The 20,724-nt window shown below is 42.8% G+C and overlaps 1 protein-coding gene across 1 annotated transcript; it reads left to right on the forward strand.

The window, feature by feature from the left end:
* Window positions 1-3,550: 3,550 nt before the first annotated feature.
* On the forward strand, window positions 3,551-20,655 carry LOC311508825 (uncharacterized protein). The gene is made up of 17 exons (XM_084573805.1): window positions 3,551-3,648; window positions 5,012-5,226; window positions 5,428-5,632; window positions 6,127-6,212; window positions 6,328-6,421; window positions 6,998-7,184; window positions 7,461-7,630; window positions 7,739-7,851; window positions 8,708-8,824; window positions 9,485-9,691; window positions 9,855-9,990; window positions 10,769-10,921; window positions 11,017-11,109; window positions 11,875-11,984; window positions 12,314-12,478; window positions 12,616-12,915; window positions 14,369-20,655. The coding sequence occupies exons 2-17, from the start codon at window positions 5,026-5,028 to the stop codon at window positions 18,218-18,220; spliced, it is 6,189 nt and encodes a 2,062-aa protein (XP_084429931.1). The 5' UTR covers window positions 3,551-3,648; window positions 5,012-5,025; the 3' UTR covers window positions 18,221-20,655.
* The last annotated feature ends 69 nt before the right edge of the window (window positions 20,656-20,724 follow it).

The following is a 20,724-nucleotide window of genomic DNA, read 5'->3' on the forward strand; positions in this document are numbered from 1 at the left end:
TCACATGCACACCTACGGCCAATTTAGAATCACCAGTGAACCTAACTACCATGTCTTTGGACAGTGGGAAGAAGCCAGAGAGAACCCACGCAGACACAGGGACCCAGACAGCCTTGATTAAAACGCAAATGAAACAAAAATGTGACACACCTCTGTCTCATTTGCATGGGAATTAAGGAAATGGTTTCAGGATGTTGTTTTACACGAAGGTTGGGATTCCTGTAAGTTATGTCACTCGCTGTGAGCCACATTGCACATCATTCTCCTCTGTTTGCTCACTGCTGCTACCGAAATGCCATAAATGTTTCTAATGCCTTGATGAGGATTTCTTGGCAAGGAATGGCAGACTGCGGTTTTCTACGTAATACAAATGTTTAATCAGTGCTTACAATCAGTGCTGCAGCTTTTAATGGAATAGAAAAATGTAGTGATGACAGACTCCAGAAGGGAGTCAAACCTCAAAATACTTTTTTAAAGCAACTGTTACTGTATTGCTATTACTGTATTTTGTGTTTTACACTACTTATGAATTACAATGATAAAGTAGCATACAATGGAAACACTCACAGAACACATATCTCCAAATCCTAATTAGTACAGTACTTGAGTAAAAGCACAGAGCTTGTGTCATCATCTGTTGTCCCCCATTTTGTCTGAATAAAGGTTAACTCAGGAGTGTCAAACTTAATCACACCAAAATGTAAAACACAATCTAAGTTGCAGGCCAAAGAGGATTAGCATTTATTGAACAGTCTATTACTGACAGCGCTTTAACCAAAAATACTGTATTTGAACCGACAGCAACAACATTTTCCACAATAAAATAAATAAGAAAATTAAATTCAAACTATTAACATTAAGCAAAATAAGATTATAGAAGGATATGTCAGTAAGGGGTGTCTCATTTCAAAACCATATTAGTTAAGTTTTGGGGTTGATAAGGCAATGCCGCTTGGCCCTTGTGCCGCTGATCCCTCCTCACCCTGAGAAAACAGGTCACCCCCATCCACATCCATTCATCATGTTCTGAACATAACAAACAACACAGTGTTCCCATGGTCAGTGTGTAAATCTGGTTTCTGTTTTTTTGTGCTGTCGCAATTCGCTAAACAGCGTGGACATTAGTACAGTCTAGAGTCTATACTAATAAAAGTCTACACTTTTACACAGAGGCTTTTATTTTAAGACAACCATACACATGCTAACCTCAGGCGGGTCAGATAAAATGATGTGGTGGGCCGGATTTGACACATGTGGTCTAACTAACAAATAACTGACTGTAAATGTCATTGTCATATGGGATAGAAAAACAGAAACCCTGCAGTTGTTTATATAAACAACTGCAACTCCCAAATATATAAATATATACATATATATATATATATATATATATAAAATCCCACAAAAAAAATAACGCGTTAATATATATCATGGGAGATAATCAGTATTTTGTTTGTCTGTTTGTTTAAAGGTGCAGTCTGTTTTTCCCCTGGTGAATAAACGAGGAAGCTACAAGAAAGGTTTCTGATGCTCCAGATAAAAAAGATAATTAGCGGTCACGATAAGGGCTGGACTTTAAAAGGAAAGCAACCAGTGGAACGGCAAACATTCACTAACGCTTCTGAACAAACAGCAACCAAGATATTTGTTGTTGTTTCAAGGTAATGGCATTTTCAATGTAAGGAACTGTCAGGGACGGGGGAAAAAACACTTCACTTTCTGGAACTCCCGATTGCCCTTACTTCCCTCAGTTCAGACACTCAACTTAGTTGTTTGTTCTATGAGCGGGTGTGCGTATGTGCAAGTAGCTATCATCACTACCGAATAACATTATTTAATAAGACTCTAATATTACACTGCCATAGCATAACTAACAACCTTCATATTATACACTTTAAATACTAAATGTTCTCACCGCAGGATAATTCGATAAGGGTTCTGAATAGAGGCTGACCTCCAATTTTTTAAAGACGAGTAATGTGGTGAAAGTCGAGTCAACGTCGACTAGTCGATGACGTCACACATAAAAACACAGTAGAAAGTAATACTCTGCAACAGTGAAATCTATTTTCTTGACCTGAATACATATTGTAGCATCTGACACAAATGAAGCTATGGAGGCTTTTCAGGTAGCCTAAGTCTGTCTGGCACTTCTAAAACACGCTCTACAACCACGGCAACAATGTCAACTAATAGAACACAACAGAAATGAACAAACATATGAACTTGTCTTTACTGTGCGCTTTAGATATGTTTAGCCTATATAAATCGGCAACGTCAATAACATTTAATAGTAGCCTACTTCACGGGTGTTGCAAGGATAATGTAGCTGGGATAAAAAAAAATTAAAAAAATATAAAAAAAAAAATAGAAAATGCGGTATATCTCCTAAGCCTTTTCCGTGTAAAACAACCAAAGGTCTAATAACAATGACAGTGAATTAAAAAATTATTGATTCACCGCCTCCTTCTCTCTATTGTTGCTGTTTGCTGTTAATTAACTGCCGTTGAGAGGATTCCTGTGTTAGCGTTAGCGGAGGCCTTTTCAGACGTAATGCAGTTGTACTAGTTGTATTTCAGGACTGACTTACATATCCCTCATGTCATGGTAGAATGGGCTTCATCTTTATTTAAGTATTTCAACACACTTGATGAACCACCACTATTTTGCTGCAATGACTCACTGGCCTCATCTGTCTTCTCGGAGGCGTCCGTGTTGTTGTTGTCAATTGATCGGAGACTAATCGACTTCCTGCTAAAAGCGTCATGGCACAGAAGTAAAGTCGACTAGATCAACTAGTCAGTACAACCCCTAGTTCTGGATGTCCTTGTTGCTTTGTGTCTCTTATGTTGTCCCTGTCTTGTCCCTGTTCTCTCGTTTTAAAAATGCAGAGAAATGGATTGCTCTATACGTGATTTTTTTGTTATCAACTATTAGGCCTACTATTCATCACTATATTGCAGGTTCTATTTGAAGCTTTTTATTTATACGTAGGAGGATGAGATTTTTGTTGTTTCAGTCACTGTAATACCACACACACACACACACACCCACACACACACACACACACACATATTACTCAAAAAATAAAAAAACATTCTATCAGTTTCTGTCTCTCTGTCTCTCTGTCTTAGGGTGTACCCCGCCTCTCACCCAAAGACAGCTCCAGCCCCTCTGTGACCCTCTAGAGGACAAGCGGTTACAAAAGATGAATGAACGAATGAATGAATTGTTCTCATTGAAAGTTTCCTGGTAAGGGAATGGCAGGCTGTGGTTTTCTTGGTAGCGATAATTTGAATACAAAAAGGATACCCAGAATTATGACAGTCAGGTGGAAAACTTTTACAGACAACGTTGTCTGATCTGAATCTTTTAAGCAGCTGATCTACATGGCCAAAAGTTCCTGGATCTATTTGGTCAGTGCCTCTGGGTTTCATAACTCAAGAGAGCAAGTATGTAGGCTCAAGAGTAAGGAATGAGGATATATTCTCTGTATAAATAAAAGCAATAACGTGATCAAACACGCAAGCGCACTTAAAGGTTTTAAATTCCGCTGGCTGGGAATCATAGGCCTAGAGTACAAACATAAAAAAGAAATGAAAGCATCATTTCCACTGGACTAAGGCTAGCGAGGATCGGAGCACGAAGGTAAGAGTGTGCAAAATGATTATTATTTTGTACATTTTCAGTTTATAGTTTTATATATCAGTGTATATTTTTAATTAAACCATCAGTGATCATTCACATGTTGCACAGCGTTGCATATTTTGTTGACTTTAAAAGCTTGTGCTTGTGGTTGTACTTCTATACATATGGACTGTATTTCAGACTGGTCATACTGTATATTAATGTAATAATAAGTTGGCCACACATCAACAAATGACAGGGAATTATTTTAATGGCATTCATGATATTAGATTATTTTATTAACGTTACGTTAATTTTAATAATATATAACATTTGTGATTATTTCTTCATATTTTTTTGCCCATCCAAGTTCTAATGGAACAAGTTATGTATTTGTTTTTCCAAAAAATGTAACACTTTGACATTACAATTAAGAACAAATGAATATATAATATAATATGTAATCATATATTATAATACAATTTTGGATTTAGAATTAAACAAAAAACTATTAGGTTATTATTGAACAATAACCTAACCTATGATAGCCATTAAAAATATTTCATGCTTGAGGCACTGAAGGAGATTAAGTCATATGAATACACCCTGCAATTATAGGTTTACAGTTTCCTGTTTGTTGTTTTATGTGCTCCTCTTTCATCTACCAACCCACCATGGAATTGTCCTCTATATATATCTGCTCTGCATATCACCCAGACCTGTTTCAGTCTCTTTCCAAAATATACACTCGAAGGACTTGAGAGTTTAAATGGATTGATTTGCGAAAGAACCCACATTATGTCACAGATTTTCTGGAATGTTAAAAATGCCGATCAGTGGCTGATACATTGTTTCAGGTGGGACACACCCTACCAGTGTGTACTTTCTCCTTTCAGTTCTGTTCAGGATGTCTGCATGTTCATTTCAAACTTTTACACCACTATTGACTCTCTGCAAAACCAGTAACCACCTTCAGCATTTAGGCTTAAAGTTCTGCGAGCAATTCATCCGACATACAACCACACACCCTAGAGCTCACGCAACACAACTAATTATCGAGCAGCATAACAACACCACACACACATGGCAGAAAAGTAACTTCCTAGTAATGGTTTCCAAGCCTGTAGCCACAAACACTAAACACTACCAAAAGAAGTGTCATTAGATTTGAGCCAACTATTGCAACCATAACATTTCCTCCTATTATCAAACTCAGCTAAGAGCTCGGTTAAAGACACCACATGCACTCTAGAGAGTTTAGAGGGATTTGATCCCTCCAAGTTCTTGTTGTGTTTATTCAGAGTAAACAACGACAAGTGGTACACAGTAATAGAATGAGTGGGGATTGTTTTCCTCTTCTTCTTTTGTTCTTGCTCTACTACAGCCCCACCATCCTTCATGGCTGCCAGGCAGACAGTCGCACTGCTGGTGGTGGTGATCTCCTTCGTGCCTGTCTTCACCCAGTGCTTCCAACCGGACTTATCTGTTGATGGGATGTCCATTGCTCATCGTGACATTACCCAAATGGCAATGCTCAGGAAGACAGCTGAGGTCTGCCGGGACATTGCTACCACTGAGGGACGGGACTTCAACCTTGAGGTGAAGTCTTAAACATGAAAATTAGATTAAGGTTTCAGATAACGACGGAAATAGAAATATTCTATTGGCCCTTTTCCAATCTCTAGCATATATCCTATTCAGATTACCTGAGGGCACTCTTGCAAAGGAAATCTGAGTAGGATATCTGTTTCACGAGGTACTGTATGTACTGTATTTTAACTGACATTTCTTTGTCTCCAGATTGATGACAACTTGTCAGCCACCAAGGTATTGAGGGCATGCTCAGCCACACCCACCTCTACTCCTCTCTCCGCTGACATGTTCCAAACTGCCATCAACCAGATCTGTGAAAGAAATGCATTGGTGGATTTCAAATTGGCCCTGGAAGCAGAGTACCATTTTAGCAATGAGGCCTTTAAAGGAGGACGGGAAGTCATCACAGCAGGTATATTTTCAAATGTTGTGTTCTTAAATAAGATCAGAACAGGAGTGATCATAACACACACACAGAGACACATATTCCTGCCAAAATAAAGAGAGCTTGTTTATCTACAAAAATTCCAATAAGTTGGAGACAAAAAGTAAGTAGACCTCTGTCGCAGTGAGACTAATTACTCAAACATTTGATGCATTGACATGACATGACAAATACCAAATTTGTCATGTCAAATTCCCCCTTAGTAGTTTCTGTTTGAAGTTTTACTTACTCTTAGTGGCTGTATCCTACTCCCCCTTTCTTCTTCTGACAAACCAGTCAACGGTGGTTCACATGAAGCGCATTGCTTCCGATGCATGGATGTGGGACCATCACCACAAACAACAGATTAAAAATTCCAATATACTGCGACACTGATAGCTGAAAGCTTAATCAGCACTGTGTGATCTCACCTGGCAAGTTTCATTCATACCAGACTCTTAATGTTTTCTTTTTCTTTTGAGGCATGTGTGCTGTGAAGGCAAATGTGAAGCGTGGGAACTATATCACTGGGAGGCAGACTCTTGGTCAAATCTGCCACATCCTTCAGGTGAGGTTGATGATTATACCGCCGTAGTACCCTTTTTCATTAAATAGCATTTTCATTTTAGATATAAGAAGCAATGATAGTACTGCAAGCAACGTTAGGTATTCTTTGTATTAAGGACTTCTACAGCCACAGTGACTGGGTGGAGCTGGGGAAAACCACTCCTTACAGTGCTCTGATCAAACCAGATCAACCTCTGGAGACCTTGGCAGGTAAGATCCTGCTGTCTGATGAAATTGTGTGGTTTAGACAGCGATAGCTTAGTCGGCATTCTGAGAAGAAACATGATTTTCCGTACATATATGAATAAATATGATATCACAAATTTGTCTGAAGGTGTTCTTCCAGTCAGTACACTTTTTACTGCATATTCTGTTTCCATATTGAGTTCAGCATTATAAATTACATCCATCTCAATTAACCTGTAAGAGCTGCACAGGAGAGGTTTGTGCCGACGACATTTTGCCTCAAGTACGGGCACAGGGGCTCCTCACTTCAGGCTACTTTGACATTAATTCTCTGAATAAACCGGCAGGTAAAATTTAACAATCTCATATATTTGATTCATCCTATTAGTAGTGGTACATTTGAGAATTTACAAATGGATACAATGGATACTCCTGAGCTGTGCACTTGAAATATGACAATCAATAGGTAGAGTGCTGTAATACTCCTTTGTGTATTCGCTTACCTTCTGTTCAAATTTCCTACTACCCATGTTTTGTGCATCGTTAACTAGTCATCATCCATATTTGTCAAAATCTAAGGTTATTGATTCCTGTCCAAAGGTAAATGGAGCCACGGTGGTTTATTTGACAAGACGAGGAAAAAGGACCCAGTGGGGGGGATCAGTAAGGATACTGCTGAGTCTCATCGTGGTTTCCTTCACAAACAAGCAGCTAATCTGGCAGTGGCTGCAACTATGGAGCTTCTCGAGGACATCAGAGTGGCTGTTGGAGACAAGAAATTTCTGAGGTACCAGACAAATTCACCTGAGGAATTTTTGTCCTTATACAATGGTTGCATAGATGGCATGTTTAGCAGAAGTTAAGTGGATGGAGTTAAATATCAAAACATCAAAACATCTACAAATGTACATATACATGCATTGAACTGTTCAAATTAAAAGTCTGCGGAAAGTAAACAACAGTCCAATATTTTGGGAGGTACGATTTTTTGCAGTCTTGCCAAGTAACACTCACTTAAAACATGAAGGCTAGTTGTTTTTTTGTCTCTCTCATGTTCCTCTAGACTGATGGGCCTCTCCCAGACATCCGCGATGTGCTTTGTCATCGACACCACAGGAAGCATGGCAGATGACATAGCTGAAGCAAAGAGCATTTCCTTTGAGATCATTGACAAGAAGAGAGGAACACCAAATGAACCCTCTATGTACATACTGGTACCTTACAATGACCCAGGTATGTAGAATACTCCACATGTTGCCTAAGGCAGCTGCAAAAGAAGGTGTGCTTAAAGAGATAATGCAATAATATGCGTGCCTTTATACTGCTTTATCTCCTGTCAAGATTTTGGACCTGCCATAAGGACAACTGATGCAGGCATCTTTAAAAACAGAATCAACAGACTCACTGCAGGAGGAGGAGAGGATAAGCCAGAGATGATTTTGTCTGGACTGAGAGTACGTCTACTTGTATTACTCAAGCTGTTGTAGGCATATAGAACATTTGCATACACCTTAGGGTGAAGGTTAGGGTGAAATCATGTACCAGTTATAGTTTCCAAGTTTAAGTGAATGTCTTTTATGATGTATGGGGTAGGGGTAATATGACTTTGGATTTTTAAAATTGACTGTTATGTGCTGAAAGTCAAGTCAACGAGATGAGTCACTGATGACGTCGCTGTTAAAAACACAGCAGAAAGTAATGCTTTGCAACAATAAAATCTGTATTCTTGACCTAAATACATATGCTTAGAACTGATAGCTCATGCGCTACATACTGTGCACTGCAGATATGTATAGCCTGTATAAAAACAGGCTGCAACTCAGGACCAACAATAGCATTTAATAGTACTGACGTGTGTTGTAAGATGGGATAGTGTAGCCGAATTAAAAAAAAAAAAAAAAGTATTTCTCGCAAGCCTTCTCTGTGTACTGCGCCAGCAATCTTTAGTGAAGTGTTTCCACACAGCTGCTAGTTTGCTGCAATGACCCACTGTGTTCCTTACCTGTCCTCTCAGAGGTGTCTATGTTGTTACTGTCACGTGATGAGTGACTCGTCGACACGATGCTTAAAGAGTCATGGCACAGCAGTGAAGTTGACAAACCAACTAGTCTGTACAGCCCATGGTGTGGTGTTATGTCATTTATGGGTGCATTATTTCAGACAACAATGTAAAGCTAAATGAATTGTATAATATGTAAGCACATGATCATGTTACGCCACAGTAAACAATAACTGAATTATCATGCACCAGGTTTCATTTGAATAGATCAAACAAATAGCATTTTTTTCTTTCTTTTATTTGACTAAAAGCTTGCACTGACATCAGCTCCAGCTTCCTCTGAGATCTATGTCTTCACTGATGGGTCAGCCAAAGATACCCAGCTGACAAGCACCGTCCTTGCCCTTATAGAAAGTACTAAGTCTAAGGTAAGTCTGTGTATGAGTTGAGTTTTTGCCATTCGTTCGTTTCATGCTAATGTAAATGCAGCCAATAACTATACAATAATACAAACTGTAAACATATCGCACGACCCAAAGGATGATACCACTGGTATACAACAATACAAATTTGATCGTATTTGTAAGGGACAGCTTAAATGCTGTTGCTGACACAGAAATAAACAAAACTTCAGAAATATTTTCTCATAAACACATGATTATATATGTAAATATTTGACATCTTGGACCTTTGGGCGACAACTGTTGGCAACAACTGAAGCACATTCATCAAGAAAGTCCATCCAAAAATATCTGTTCTAGCTCCTGAAAAAGGGCTATGAACCATCCAGGCCAATATCTGAATTGCTAGATTCACTACCATGAATAATGTATGAATAATGATGTATTGTATGAGTTAGCCAGACTACATAGTACTTACTGTAGTAGTAAGTATTTATGAAATGAAACAAATTCAGAATTTATGTCTCGATAAGAAGTTACTTATATTAATATAGCCAACAGCCAGATTCCACCAACTTTTATTTTCTATTTATGAGTGCTTTATTACCAAAAGGGATTTATGCATATTGCACATCTACATGTACAGTCTATGTATTATATTTCTTTTTATCAATCCCTGTGCATTAGGTAAATTTCCTGTTGACAAATGTGCTGTCAAGTCATCGGCGCCACCATAAAGATTCTCATGGTCTGACATCATGTTCCCTGACCCAATTAGAGATCCAGCTATACAAAGATCTGGCCCGAGCCTCGGGGGGTCAGGCCATTGAAGTCACCAAGGCCGAGCTCTCTCTGGCCACTGCTGTCATAGAAGATTCATCAGCCAGCGCTGTGGTAAGACACTGATCAAGGAAATGAATAGCTGACTGAAGGTAACATACAGTACATGCTAACTGTGTACCAATCAAATGTTGTGTAACTTGTGGCTTCATGTGTCCCACACATCTTTTTATACTGGTTCCTTTCTAACAGGAGTTTTTGTTCCTCCCTCTTCCAGGTGACAGTTTTCCAGGTAGTAATGGATCCTGGATGGCCTCAAGTTTTTAGATTTACTGTGGATGCATCACTGAGCAACATGACCATTTACATCACAGGAGACTCCTCTCTCACCTTCAGACTCATCAGCTCAGCAGGTTCACTTCTGTTCTGTTAGACTTGTACTTCAGTGTTGTTGCTGCTGGAGTTAATCTAATTATGTCCCTTCCTTGTGTCAACATTGGGTTAAACTATGACTCTTTAGATGAGCATTATCTGGAATTGAATCTATTTGTGTTGGCTTAACAGTGTTATCTATAGACTGGTACCTGGTGTTACCTTAAGCTTTATGTACAGGCAAGCAGAGGCTGCTCAAATTGTAAAAAAAAAAAAAAAAAAGAATAAATAAATAAAAATTTGCCATATTGCACTAAAACACTTGGTGGTTTAGTGGTCAATGGTTCAAATGATAAAAACAAAACAAACAAACAAAAAAAAAAAAAAAAAAAAAAAAACATAACTGACCCCAAATAACATAAATGTCTTTGGAGGTATTTCTCTTAAATACTGAAAAAAACGTTTCTGTGACCTCATTTCAGGACTTGTATATGTTCATAGCAAAGCCAATTTACTGGTTATGGTATGTCATCAGTCTCTGTATTTCAAAGTAAAAGACCCATTCTGATAAAGTAACTGTTGCCATATGGTAACATCATGCAATAGAGGGTAAATAATGTGATTAGAAAAGGGTTACCATCTGCTTTTGTAATTTACCAGTAAAGACAGTGAAATTACCAAGGAGCAGGAATATTTTCTTAGTGCTGGTAAAATAAATAGAGTCTAAATGGGTAAAGACTGTTCAGCATGACGTATTTGGTCATTTACATGGGTCCTTCATTCAGCCTGGTGATGTGGTTGTAATATGTGCTTCTACAGGAGTAAGTCAGACCTCAGATGAGGCCAGTGGTCCTCTGGCATCATTCACCAAAGTGGGAAACCTCCGCCGGATAAGTCTTAACAACGGCATTCAAACAGGACTATGGAGAATCAGCGTTACCTCAGTTCATCCCTACTCTGTTAAAATCACAGGTCTGTGGTATAAATAAATCCAAGTTTGTAGAGAATGGTTGAAATCCTAAAATTTCCTGAGCATTCAAAATTTGTTTTCTGTGTGCCAACATTAGGTCAAAGTTCAGTGAACTTTGTCTATAACCCTGTGGAAGAACAGGAAGGAGCCCATAGTGGTGTACATCTTAAAGAAGGACGCCCTACCACAGGTTAGAGCCATAGAGTGTATATAAATATGGACAATACATCCCCAAATCCTTGCATTGATTTGAGTGATGCTATTGTGCCGGGGATACGGGCAGCGCCATCTTGCAAGTTTGGAGTCAGAGTCTGCGCAGTACAGTACAAGAGTGGAGCCACGGTATCGATGACCCGGCCTCACTTCCGTCAGACTCACTGGCGTTTTCGTTCAATTAATACTATGCTCTGCTCTACCTCCACCAGTTACAAAGAAATGTTGATTATTAACTGTACTTTTTTTTCTTTTCAACTATCATGGCCCTGCGGGACTACTTTAAGGAGGTTGGCATGGCAATTTATAGTTATCACGATGTCACCTCCTGTGTCTATAGCATCAAATAACTAGCTAAATTGAAACTTACCAGAAAAATTGACACTTGGAAAATGCATTAGCATTATATTAACTACCTATAATGAGAAAAACAATTGTTGCAAAAAACAAAAGTGACGTGTATTTTAGTGCCTCTGTACTGCAGCCAGTCACCAGGGCAGCTCTACTTGCTTTGGTTTCACTTTACAGTCTATGGTTGGAACACAGACCAAAATATTATAATACCCTTTTCACAAAGATTTCTTCCTTATTCTCCTGAACAGCTTCAAATTCTCTCATGTCCTTGTCAAGACCACCCACCAACACTATACTGTTTTGTTTGACAGTCCGCGTGTACATCATGTATATGTTTAATATCTGTTACAATAATACTCAATACAATAATAATGTCTCTTGCCATCAGGTGGTAATGTCACTCTCTTGGTCACGGTGACAGGAAGTGACACAGCAACAGTCACAGATGTGAATCTTTTTGACAGCTCAGGCCCAACAGCAATCAGCGGATCAGTGCAGGTAGGCCACACATTACACCTGCTAGATTAAAAGATGTAGATAAACTAAACTTTTTAAAAATTGAAAGGTATTCACTATTCAACTGTACCCTCTCCAAGACAATGTGTGATTTTTTTTTATCGATGAAAATATCTAAAAAAAATAAAAATTGGTGTAGAGCTACATGCAACTCTGTAAACCCATATGTAGGAGAAGTGAAAGAAGATTTAAATGTCAACAATTAGTCATACTCTAGCTATTGCGTAGTCTGGTTGACTCTTATTATTGTTTAATTGCTACTCTGTCACTGAAGTATGCATGATGATGATTTGTGTTTCTGTTCTCCTCAGTCATTGGGAGGCAGTAACTTCTTGGTAAGATTCTGTGGAGTTCCAGCAGGGGAATTTGTGTTTCGCCTGAGAGGAAAGGACTGCAGCTCCACCTCCAGGTCCTCAGCAATCAGCTTCCAGAGACAAGCCTCCACACAGATCAGGACTTCCAGCCTTTCTGTTACTGTGAGTAACATGTTGTTTTCTGCCTCAGACCAACCTGGCACATACCAACACCTCCTGCCATATTATTACACAAAGTACAGAAGGAAATAGTTGACATTTTCTACTCTCTGTCCTCTCTAACCTTTTTTTTTACCCAGGCTCAAGCTAACAACATCAACGTAGAACCAGGCTCTACTGTCTCCATCCCTTTCACAGTGTCTTCAGACACAATTGGAATGTACAAAGTGCAAGTCAACAATGACCGCAGCTATGCTTCCACCTCACCCAGCACCGTCACCATTAAAGCAGGCAGTGGAGGAAAAGCCAACGGCACCGCCACATTAATAATCCCAGCCAGAGCTGCATCAGGAACTGACGTGACTCTCACCATTGAGGCAAAAAATGCAGCTGCCACGGACATGAACTATGTTGTCCTTAGGTTTTCTGTAGCTGCCAAGGTGAGAGGAAATGATCATTTAGCTGGATATAAACAATGTTATTATAAAAAAATGTCATGGAAGAAAACCCTAAGCAGAACCCATCTGCTTGAAGAGAAAGGGATACACAACAACATGCTATACAGTAGTATCACACAAATCCATGAGTAGTAATAGAGAAGAAATTAGATAAGAAATTAGAGGATATGAGCTTGGTACGGGAGAGAAGAAAGTAGAGGACAGGTGCTTAGTGCATCATCCCCCAGCAGCCTAGGCCTGTACTAGCATAGTTAAGGGATGGTTCAGTCTAGCCCGACTATAAGCTTTACCAAAAGGGAAAGTCTTAAGCCTAATAGAGAGGGTGCCTGCCTCCCCCAACCCAATCTGGGAGCTTGTTCCACAGGAGAGGGGCCTGATAGCTGAAGGCCCTACCTCGCATTCTACATTCTGAAACTCTAGGAATCACAAGCAAGCCTACACTTTGAGATTAAAGTGATCTACTTGGATAATATGGAACTATGAGGTCTTTAAGATTGAGATAGACCTTTAAGGGCATTTATCTATTCTGGGTTTTACAAGACCATTTACCATTTCCGTCTGCCACCAAAAGAAAGTTAATTACTATAAATCTCCAGATTAAAATGTGCTAAAGTGCATAAAGAAACATGTTCACAGCCTGATATCAAAAACTGTTTTGGTCTTTATACATAATTTAACCATACCTAACACCTGCATGCTCACTAATTTAAATCATATCAGTAACATGCCTTTTATCATAATTTGAATGACATATACAGTAGATGCCCTCTCAGGTCACCAGCTGTCTGTCTGGTGGTGTCATCCATGGCTCCAGTCACACACAAACTCCCATTTCTGAATCAGTTCTATGAATGAGTTCTATGACTGATGTCATGAAGAGTGTGTCCATCTTGATGTACAGTCAGTGTCTTTAACACAACATGGGAAAACATACACTTATAACAAGCTCTGCTACACTTCCTGTCTCCTAGTTGGAGCAGGTAGAAGTACAGCATATAGCATTTAGCATTATAAAAAATATCTAGGGCATTTGTTAAATGTCAGCGTAACAGTTTTAACGGTTAAAGCACTACTCTGGAAACATCTCATTTTTTTCTTTTATAGAAGAATAATGTGGGGGAAACAAGTTTTGTGTGCTGCTAAGAGAGTGACAAGTGAGTGAAAAAACGCTGATAAATCTAGATCTGTGACTGTGTTGTGACATAATGTATACACAGACTGTGGACAATCAGAATGATGCGGACAAACATGGCCAAAAAGGCAAAGTAACAGAACTGCAATGAATTTAAAAAACTTGTGACTCAGAACGTGGGCAATCAGAGAGAGACTGGAGAGACCGAAATCAAGAATGAAGAGCTTTTGACAGCATAGGAACGGCCAAGTGATGATGCTAACATTCCAGGTTGTGTCTTATTGCTCCTCTCTGTCTTTGTAGGTGACAGATGTGTCCAGTCCTATGTGCCAGGTGGTCAATATAACAGGTAACTGTCCCTCCTCTTCATCGCTTTGTGCTTCATCCCATTGGGAATTCAACGCCAATCTCACCGATGGCATCAATGGGACTGGCATTGCAAGAATCACCTTACGCCGAGGGAACGGTACTTTGAATACCTGCAAAGTGGGTGGAGCAGGTGGCAAGAACATCATACTGGTTACCTACAGAGCATCCTGCTGCTCCCAGAATGTGGAGCTGGCTGCTGTAGACACAGTAGGTAATGTAGGAATATGTATGGGACAGGCGAGAGCACCTGTAACTACGACGACCCCTTTAAGTACCCAAGAAGTGGGACATGCTCCTGCGGAAGCCACTGCGGAGCCCCCCGCACCAGCCCCTTCAACTACCCAAGGGGTGGGAAATGTGGAGGCCACATTGCAGGCCCCTTCAACTACCCAAGGAGTGGGAAATGCTTCTGCGGAGGCCACCGCACCAGCCCGTTCAACTACCCAAGGAGTGGAACATGCTTCTGCGGAGGTCACCACGCCGGCCTCTTCGACTACCCAAGGGGTGGCACATGCTCTTGCGGATGCCACCGCGCAGGCCCCTTCGACTACCCAAGGGATGGGAACTGTGGAGGCCACTTCGCAGGCCCCTTCAACTATCCAAGGGGTGGGAAATGTTCCTGCGGAGGCCCCCGCACCAGCCCCTTCAACTACCCAAGGGATGGGAACTGTGGAGACCACCTCGCAGGCCCCTTCGACTACCCAAGGGATGGGAACTGTGGAGACCACCTCACAAGCCCCTTCAACTACCCAAGGGGTGGGAAATGTTCCTGCGGAGGCCACTGCGGAGGTCACCATGCCGGCCCCTTCGACTACCCAAGGGGTGGCACATGCTCCTGCAGATGCCACCACGCAGGCCCCGTCGACTACCCAAGGGATGGGAACTGTGGAGGCCACCTCGCAGGCCCCTTCAACTATCCGAGGGGTGGGAAATGTTCCTGCAGAGGCCCCCGCACCAGCCCCTTCAACTACCCAAGGGGTGGGAAATGTGGAGGCCACATTGCAGGCCCCTTCGACTACCCAAGGGGTGACACATGCTCCTGCGGATGCCACCGCGCAGGCCCCTTCGACCACCCAAGGGATGGGAACTGTGGAGCCCACCTCGCAGGCCTCTTCGACTACCCAAGGGGTGGGAAATGTTCCTGCGGAGGCCACTGCGGAGGCCACCACAGAGGCCCCTTCGACTACCCAAGGGGTGGGAAATGCTTCTGCGGAGGCCACCGCGCAGGCCCTTTCGACCACCCAAGGAATGGGAACTGTGGAGACCACCTCGCAGGCCCCTTCGACCACCCAAGGGGTGGGAAATGTTCCTGCGGAGGCCACTGCGGAGACCACCACGGAGGCCCCTTCGACTACCCAAGGGGTGGCGCATGCTCCTGCGGAGGCCCCCACGCCAGCCCCTTCAACTACCCAAGGGGTGGGAAATGTTTCTGCGGAGGCCACCGCGCCAGCCCCTTCGACTACCCAAGGGGTGGGAAATGTGGAGGCCACCTCGCAGGCCCCTTCGACTACCCAAGGGGTGGAAAATGTTCCTGCCGAGGCCACTGCCGAGGCCACTGCCGAGGCCACTGCGGCGGCCACTGCAGAGGCCACTGCAGAGGCCACTGCGGAGGCCACTGCGGAGACCACCGCGGAGGCCCCTTCGACTACCCAAGGGGTGGGAAATGTGGAGGCCACACTGCAGGCCCCTTCAACTACCCAAGGGGTGGGAAATGTTTCTGCGGAGGCAACCGTGCCAGCCCCTTCGACTACCCAATGGGTGAGAAATGTGGAGGCCACCTCGCACGCCCCTTCGACTACCCAAGGGGTGGGAAATGTTTCTGCGGAGGCCACCATGCCAGCCCCTTCGACTACCCAATGGGTGGGAAATGTGGAGGCCACCTCGCAGGCCCCTTTGACTACTCAAGGGGTGGGAAATGTGGAGGCCACATTGCAGGCCCCTTCGACTACCCAAGGGGTGGGAAATGTTTCTGCGGAGACCACCGCGGAGGCCCCTTCGACTACCCAAGGGGTGGGAAATGTGGAGGCCACACTGCAGGCCCCTTCAACTACCCAAGGGGTGGGAAATGTTTCTGCGGAGGCCACCGTGCCAGCCCCTTCAACTACCCAATGGGTGGGAAATGTGGAGGCCACCTCGCACGCCCCTTCGACTACCCAAGGGGTGGGAAATGTTCCTGCACAGGCCACTGCGGAGACCACCGCGGAGGCCCCTTCGACTACCCAAGGGGTGGGAAATGTGGAGGCCACACTGCAGGCCCCTTCAACTACCCAAGGGGTGGGAAATGTTTCTGTGGAGGCCACCTCGCAGGCCCCTTCGACTACCCAAGGGGTGGGAAATGTTTCTGCGGAGGCCACCATGCCAGCCCCTTCGACTACCCAATGGGTGGGAAATGTGGAGGCCACCTCGCACGCCCCTTCGACTACCCAAGGGGTGGGAAATGTTCCTGCACAGGCCACTGCGGAGACCACCGCGGAGGCCCCTTCGACTACCCAAGGGGTGGGAAATGTGGAGGCCACACTGCAGGCCCCTTCAACTACCCAAGGGGTGGGAAATGTTTCTGTGGAGGCAACCGTGCCAGCCCCTTCGACTACCCAATGGGTGAGAAATGTGGAGGCCACCTCGCAGGCCCCTTTGACTACCCAAGGAGTGGGAAATGTGGAGGCCACGTTGCAGGCCCCTTCGACTACCCAAGGGGTGGGAAATGTTTCTGCGGAGACCACCGCGGAGGCCCCTTCGACTACCCAAGGGGTGGGAAATGTGGAGGCCACACTGCAGGCCCCTTCAACTACCCAAGGGGTGGGAAATGTTTCTACGGAGGCCACCGTGCCAGCCCCTTCGACTACCCAATGGGTGGGAAATGTGGAGGCCACCTCGCACGCCCCTTCGACTACCCAAGGGGTGGGAAATGTTCCTGCACAGGCCACTGCAGAGACCACCGCGGAGGCCCCTTCGACTACCCAAGGGGTGGCGCATGCTCCTGCGGAGGCCCCCGCGCCAGCCCCTTCGACTACCCAAGGGGTGGGAAATGTGGAGGCCACATTGCAGGCCCCTTCAACTACCCAAGGGGTGGGAAATGTTTCTGCGGAGGCCACTGTGCCAGCCTCTTGGACTACCCAATGGGTGGGAAATGTGAAGGCCCCCTCGCAGGAGCCTTTGACTACCCAAGGGGTGGGAAATGTGGAGGCCACCGCGCCGGCCCCTTCGACTACCCAATGGGTGGGAAATGTTCCTGCGGAGGACACCGCGCCGGCCCCTTCGACTACCCAAGGGGTGGGAAATGTGGAGGGCACCGCGCCGGCCTCTTCGACTACCCAATGGGTGGGAAATGTTCCTGCGGAGGACACCGCGCCGGCCCCTTCGACTACCCAAGGGGTGGGAAATGTGGAGGGCACCGCGCCGGCCTCTTCGACTACCCAAGGGATGGGAAATGTGGAGGCCACCTCGCAGGCCCCTTCGACTACCCAAGGGATGGGAAATGTGGAGGGCACCTCGCAGGCCCCTTCTACTACCACAGGAGTGACACATGGTCCTGCGGAGGCCACCTCACCAGCCCCTTCGACCACCAATGTAGTGGGACATGCTTCTGCTGAGGCCACCGTGCCTCCTGTAGAGGCCATTATGCCGACCCCTTTAACAACCCAAGGAGTGAAAGATGTGCCTGTGGATCTCTCTGTGACCAGTGCTGTAGTTAGCACTACATCCACAGGAGAGCACACAATGGGCACTTTACACTCTGTCTGGATCAGTGTTGTGGTTTCTAATCTGGTTTCTGTTCATGGGAAGTAAAGATCCCATGAATAGATCAGTGAATATGTTTCCCCTATTTATTCTGTGTTTTTTCAAATTTGTTTAAAATCCCTTCTACAAGATAAGATATTTCATATCATTAGGTGGTAAGACAGTAAAATAATAATATGTTTCTTTATTGGATAATAATATATATTGAATCCAGTGGAAAAATCATTGTCTCTCATAGAGATCTACAATCAAAGCGAAAATGATGTGTGTTTGGTTTCTTACAAACTGTCTTGTCCACTGCATTTTATGAATTTGTCAGCTACATAGAAGTGACTAAGCCGATTCTGATTGTAAACATAAACCAGATGATTATCTTATAAATTATGTCTTGTTAAAGATTAAATCATCTTCCACAGCAATCCAGTGGTAATAAAAGTCCATGATGTTGTTCCATTTAATTGTGTATCCTACACTCTAACTGGGAACCATTGTCACTTGATCACTGTTTTTGGTTTTGATATTTTAAGTATGTTCTGCTGCTAAAGCTGTTGAACTTCTACTTACAAAATTTGAATGCAGGACTCTTTCTTGTAACCAGTTATCTTTATAATTTAAAACTACAGCTTTTACTTAAGTAAAATATCTCAGTAGGGTACTTCTTCAACTGTTAACTGTAACTTTATGCTGTGAGTGTGAAATATTCTTCACTTTAGACAATAATCTATATAAGTAAGAAAACAAGTCAACTTCATTTCAGCATCTAGTTATTTAATAGAATGGGATCAGCCTAACTTTAGTCTGTTTATATTTAAAACAAACGTATTATTTTCAACTCGAGTGTTACTTATTTGATGTTGGATTTACTTTCAGTGTTTCTTAAATATGTATTACAGGCTAGGGTTAGAGTGTCATTCTCAATCTCTACTAGGTCTTGCAAGCAAACTCAAAAAGTACGGTCTTGTAGTACTAGTTGATAATAATGGAATGAAAAACTATGATTATGCCTATGGCTGTAGACATAATGGACAGGAAAACATGATTTCTCAGGCCAAGCCAAGAGTTTCTTTAAAGGATTGTGTGACAGATCTCCAAAGAGGGAAATAAAGGTTGTTTTTTATATCCACATGAAACCACCGTGGTAGTCAGTAATAGTGACTGCTGTGGACAGCTCGTGCTCATGCCTCAGGACATAGTCAAATCATTACTACTGGCCCGTCCTTTATGGGCCATTTCAGTCTGGTAGCAAATCTTCCAGATTATATTCATGACTGTCATATTAACACTATATGATACACTGTATTGCAACCTGAATGGGTTCTGGGAGTACTTCCACTATTTTGCTTTTGTTGTGCCTAACCTGTTTGTTTTTTAATTGCTAGGGCAGCAAGTTTGCTAGTTAGCTCAAGGCATTCTTGAAAAATGCAAAGTGTGAATACACTGGCCATGATTTCCATTTAGAAGAAACTACTTAGGGATTTTCCTGATTTTGGTGAAAGGGTAACTGGTCACTTTGCTGTATTCAAAATAAGTGAATGTATTTTGAATTGTGAATTATGCGATTACACTTATTTACACATCACTACAACAGTTCAATTGTAAATGTTTTGATGCATTGCATCAGCCCCAGTGCCACTGCCCTTTATTCTGGATTTTGTGCACATTTATGCAATGTACACGATGTACTAAATCAGAGCATTTCAATCTAAAGAATGAACACAAACCATCTGTTGACGACAAGACGAAAAGCCCAATTTTACTAATCTGTGTTATGTGACCAGCTAGTGGTTACTGGTGGTATTGCTATTTGTTTTTGAGCAAAGACTGAATATAAATATGGATGTCCCCACTTCCCTGACGCTACTTTTCTGGGGATACGGGCGGTACCATCTTGTGAGTTTGGAGCCAGAGTCTGCGCAGTATGGACCGAGAGTGGAACCGTGTTCTCAATACTTCCACCAGACTCACTCGCGTTTTCGTTTAATGACACTATGCTTTGCTGTACCTCTACCAGTCACAAAAAAAAAAAAAAGTTAGATTATACACCGCACATATGTATTTGTTCCTACTCTCACTTCTGGTCCTTCACAGAGGGGTTGGCATGTCAAGTTGTTGTCACCAAGATGTCACATCCTGTTTTTATGGCTTCAAATTAGTAAATGAAACTTATCAGAAGAATGGACACTTGAGTATGCATCAGCATTATATTAACTACCTAAAAAGACAGAAACCATCCTTGAACATTTTTTATTTGATGTGTATTTTAATGTTTTACTTTGGCCCAAGCGCCATCCCCTAACATGGAGGAGGTGGAGCTTATGACCTATACTGCAGCCAGTCACCAGAGGGAGCTCTAATTGCTTTGGCTTCACTTTTGAGGAGCTGCTCTGTGTCCAGTCTACATGAGTAACAGAAACGTAAGACTCAATGCAGTGTGACGTATTTATTTAGCCTGCTGTTGATTTACCAAAAGGAAAATTTACCCTTTGCTGTCACTGCAATATTTGACTGCGACTACATAAATAATTTAATTACTTTTATAATACTAATAATTG

The sequence above is a fragment of the Chelon labrosus genome (assembly GCF_963514085.1).
Source record: "Chelon labrosus genome assembly, chromosome: 2".
In the NCBI taxonomy this organism is placed as follows: Eukaryota; Metazoa; Chordata; class Actinopteri; order Mugiliformes; family Mugilidae; genus Chelon; species Chelon labrosus.

What these genes read in the sequence shown, in the direction of transcription:
- LOC311508825 (XM_084573805.1), top strand. Translation starts at nt 5,026, where the DNA reads ATGGCTGCCAGGCAGACAGTCGCACTGCTGGTGGTGGTGATCTCCTTC. An exon ending in ACGGGAAGTCATCACAGCAG is followed by an intron (nt 5,633 to 6,126) that starts GTATATTTTCAA and finishes TTTTCTTTTGAG; the next exon opens with GCATGTGTGCTGTGAAGGCA. An exon ending in ACCTCTGGAGACCTTGGCAG is followed by an intron (nt 6,422 to 6,997) that starts GTAAGATCCTGC and finishes TCCTGTCCAAAG; the next exon opens with GTAAATGGAGCCACGGTGGT.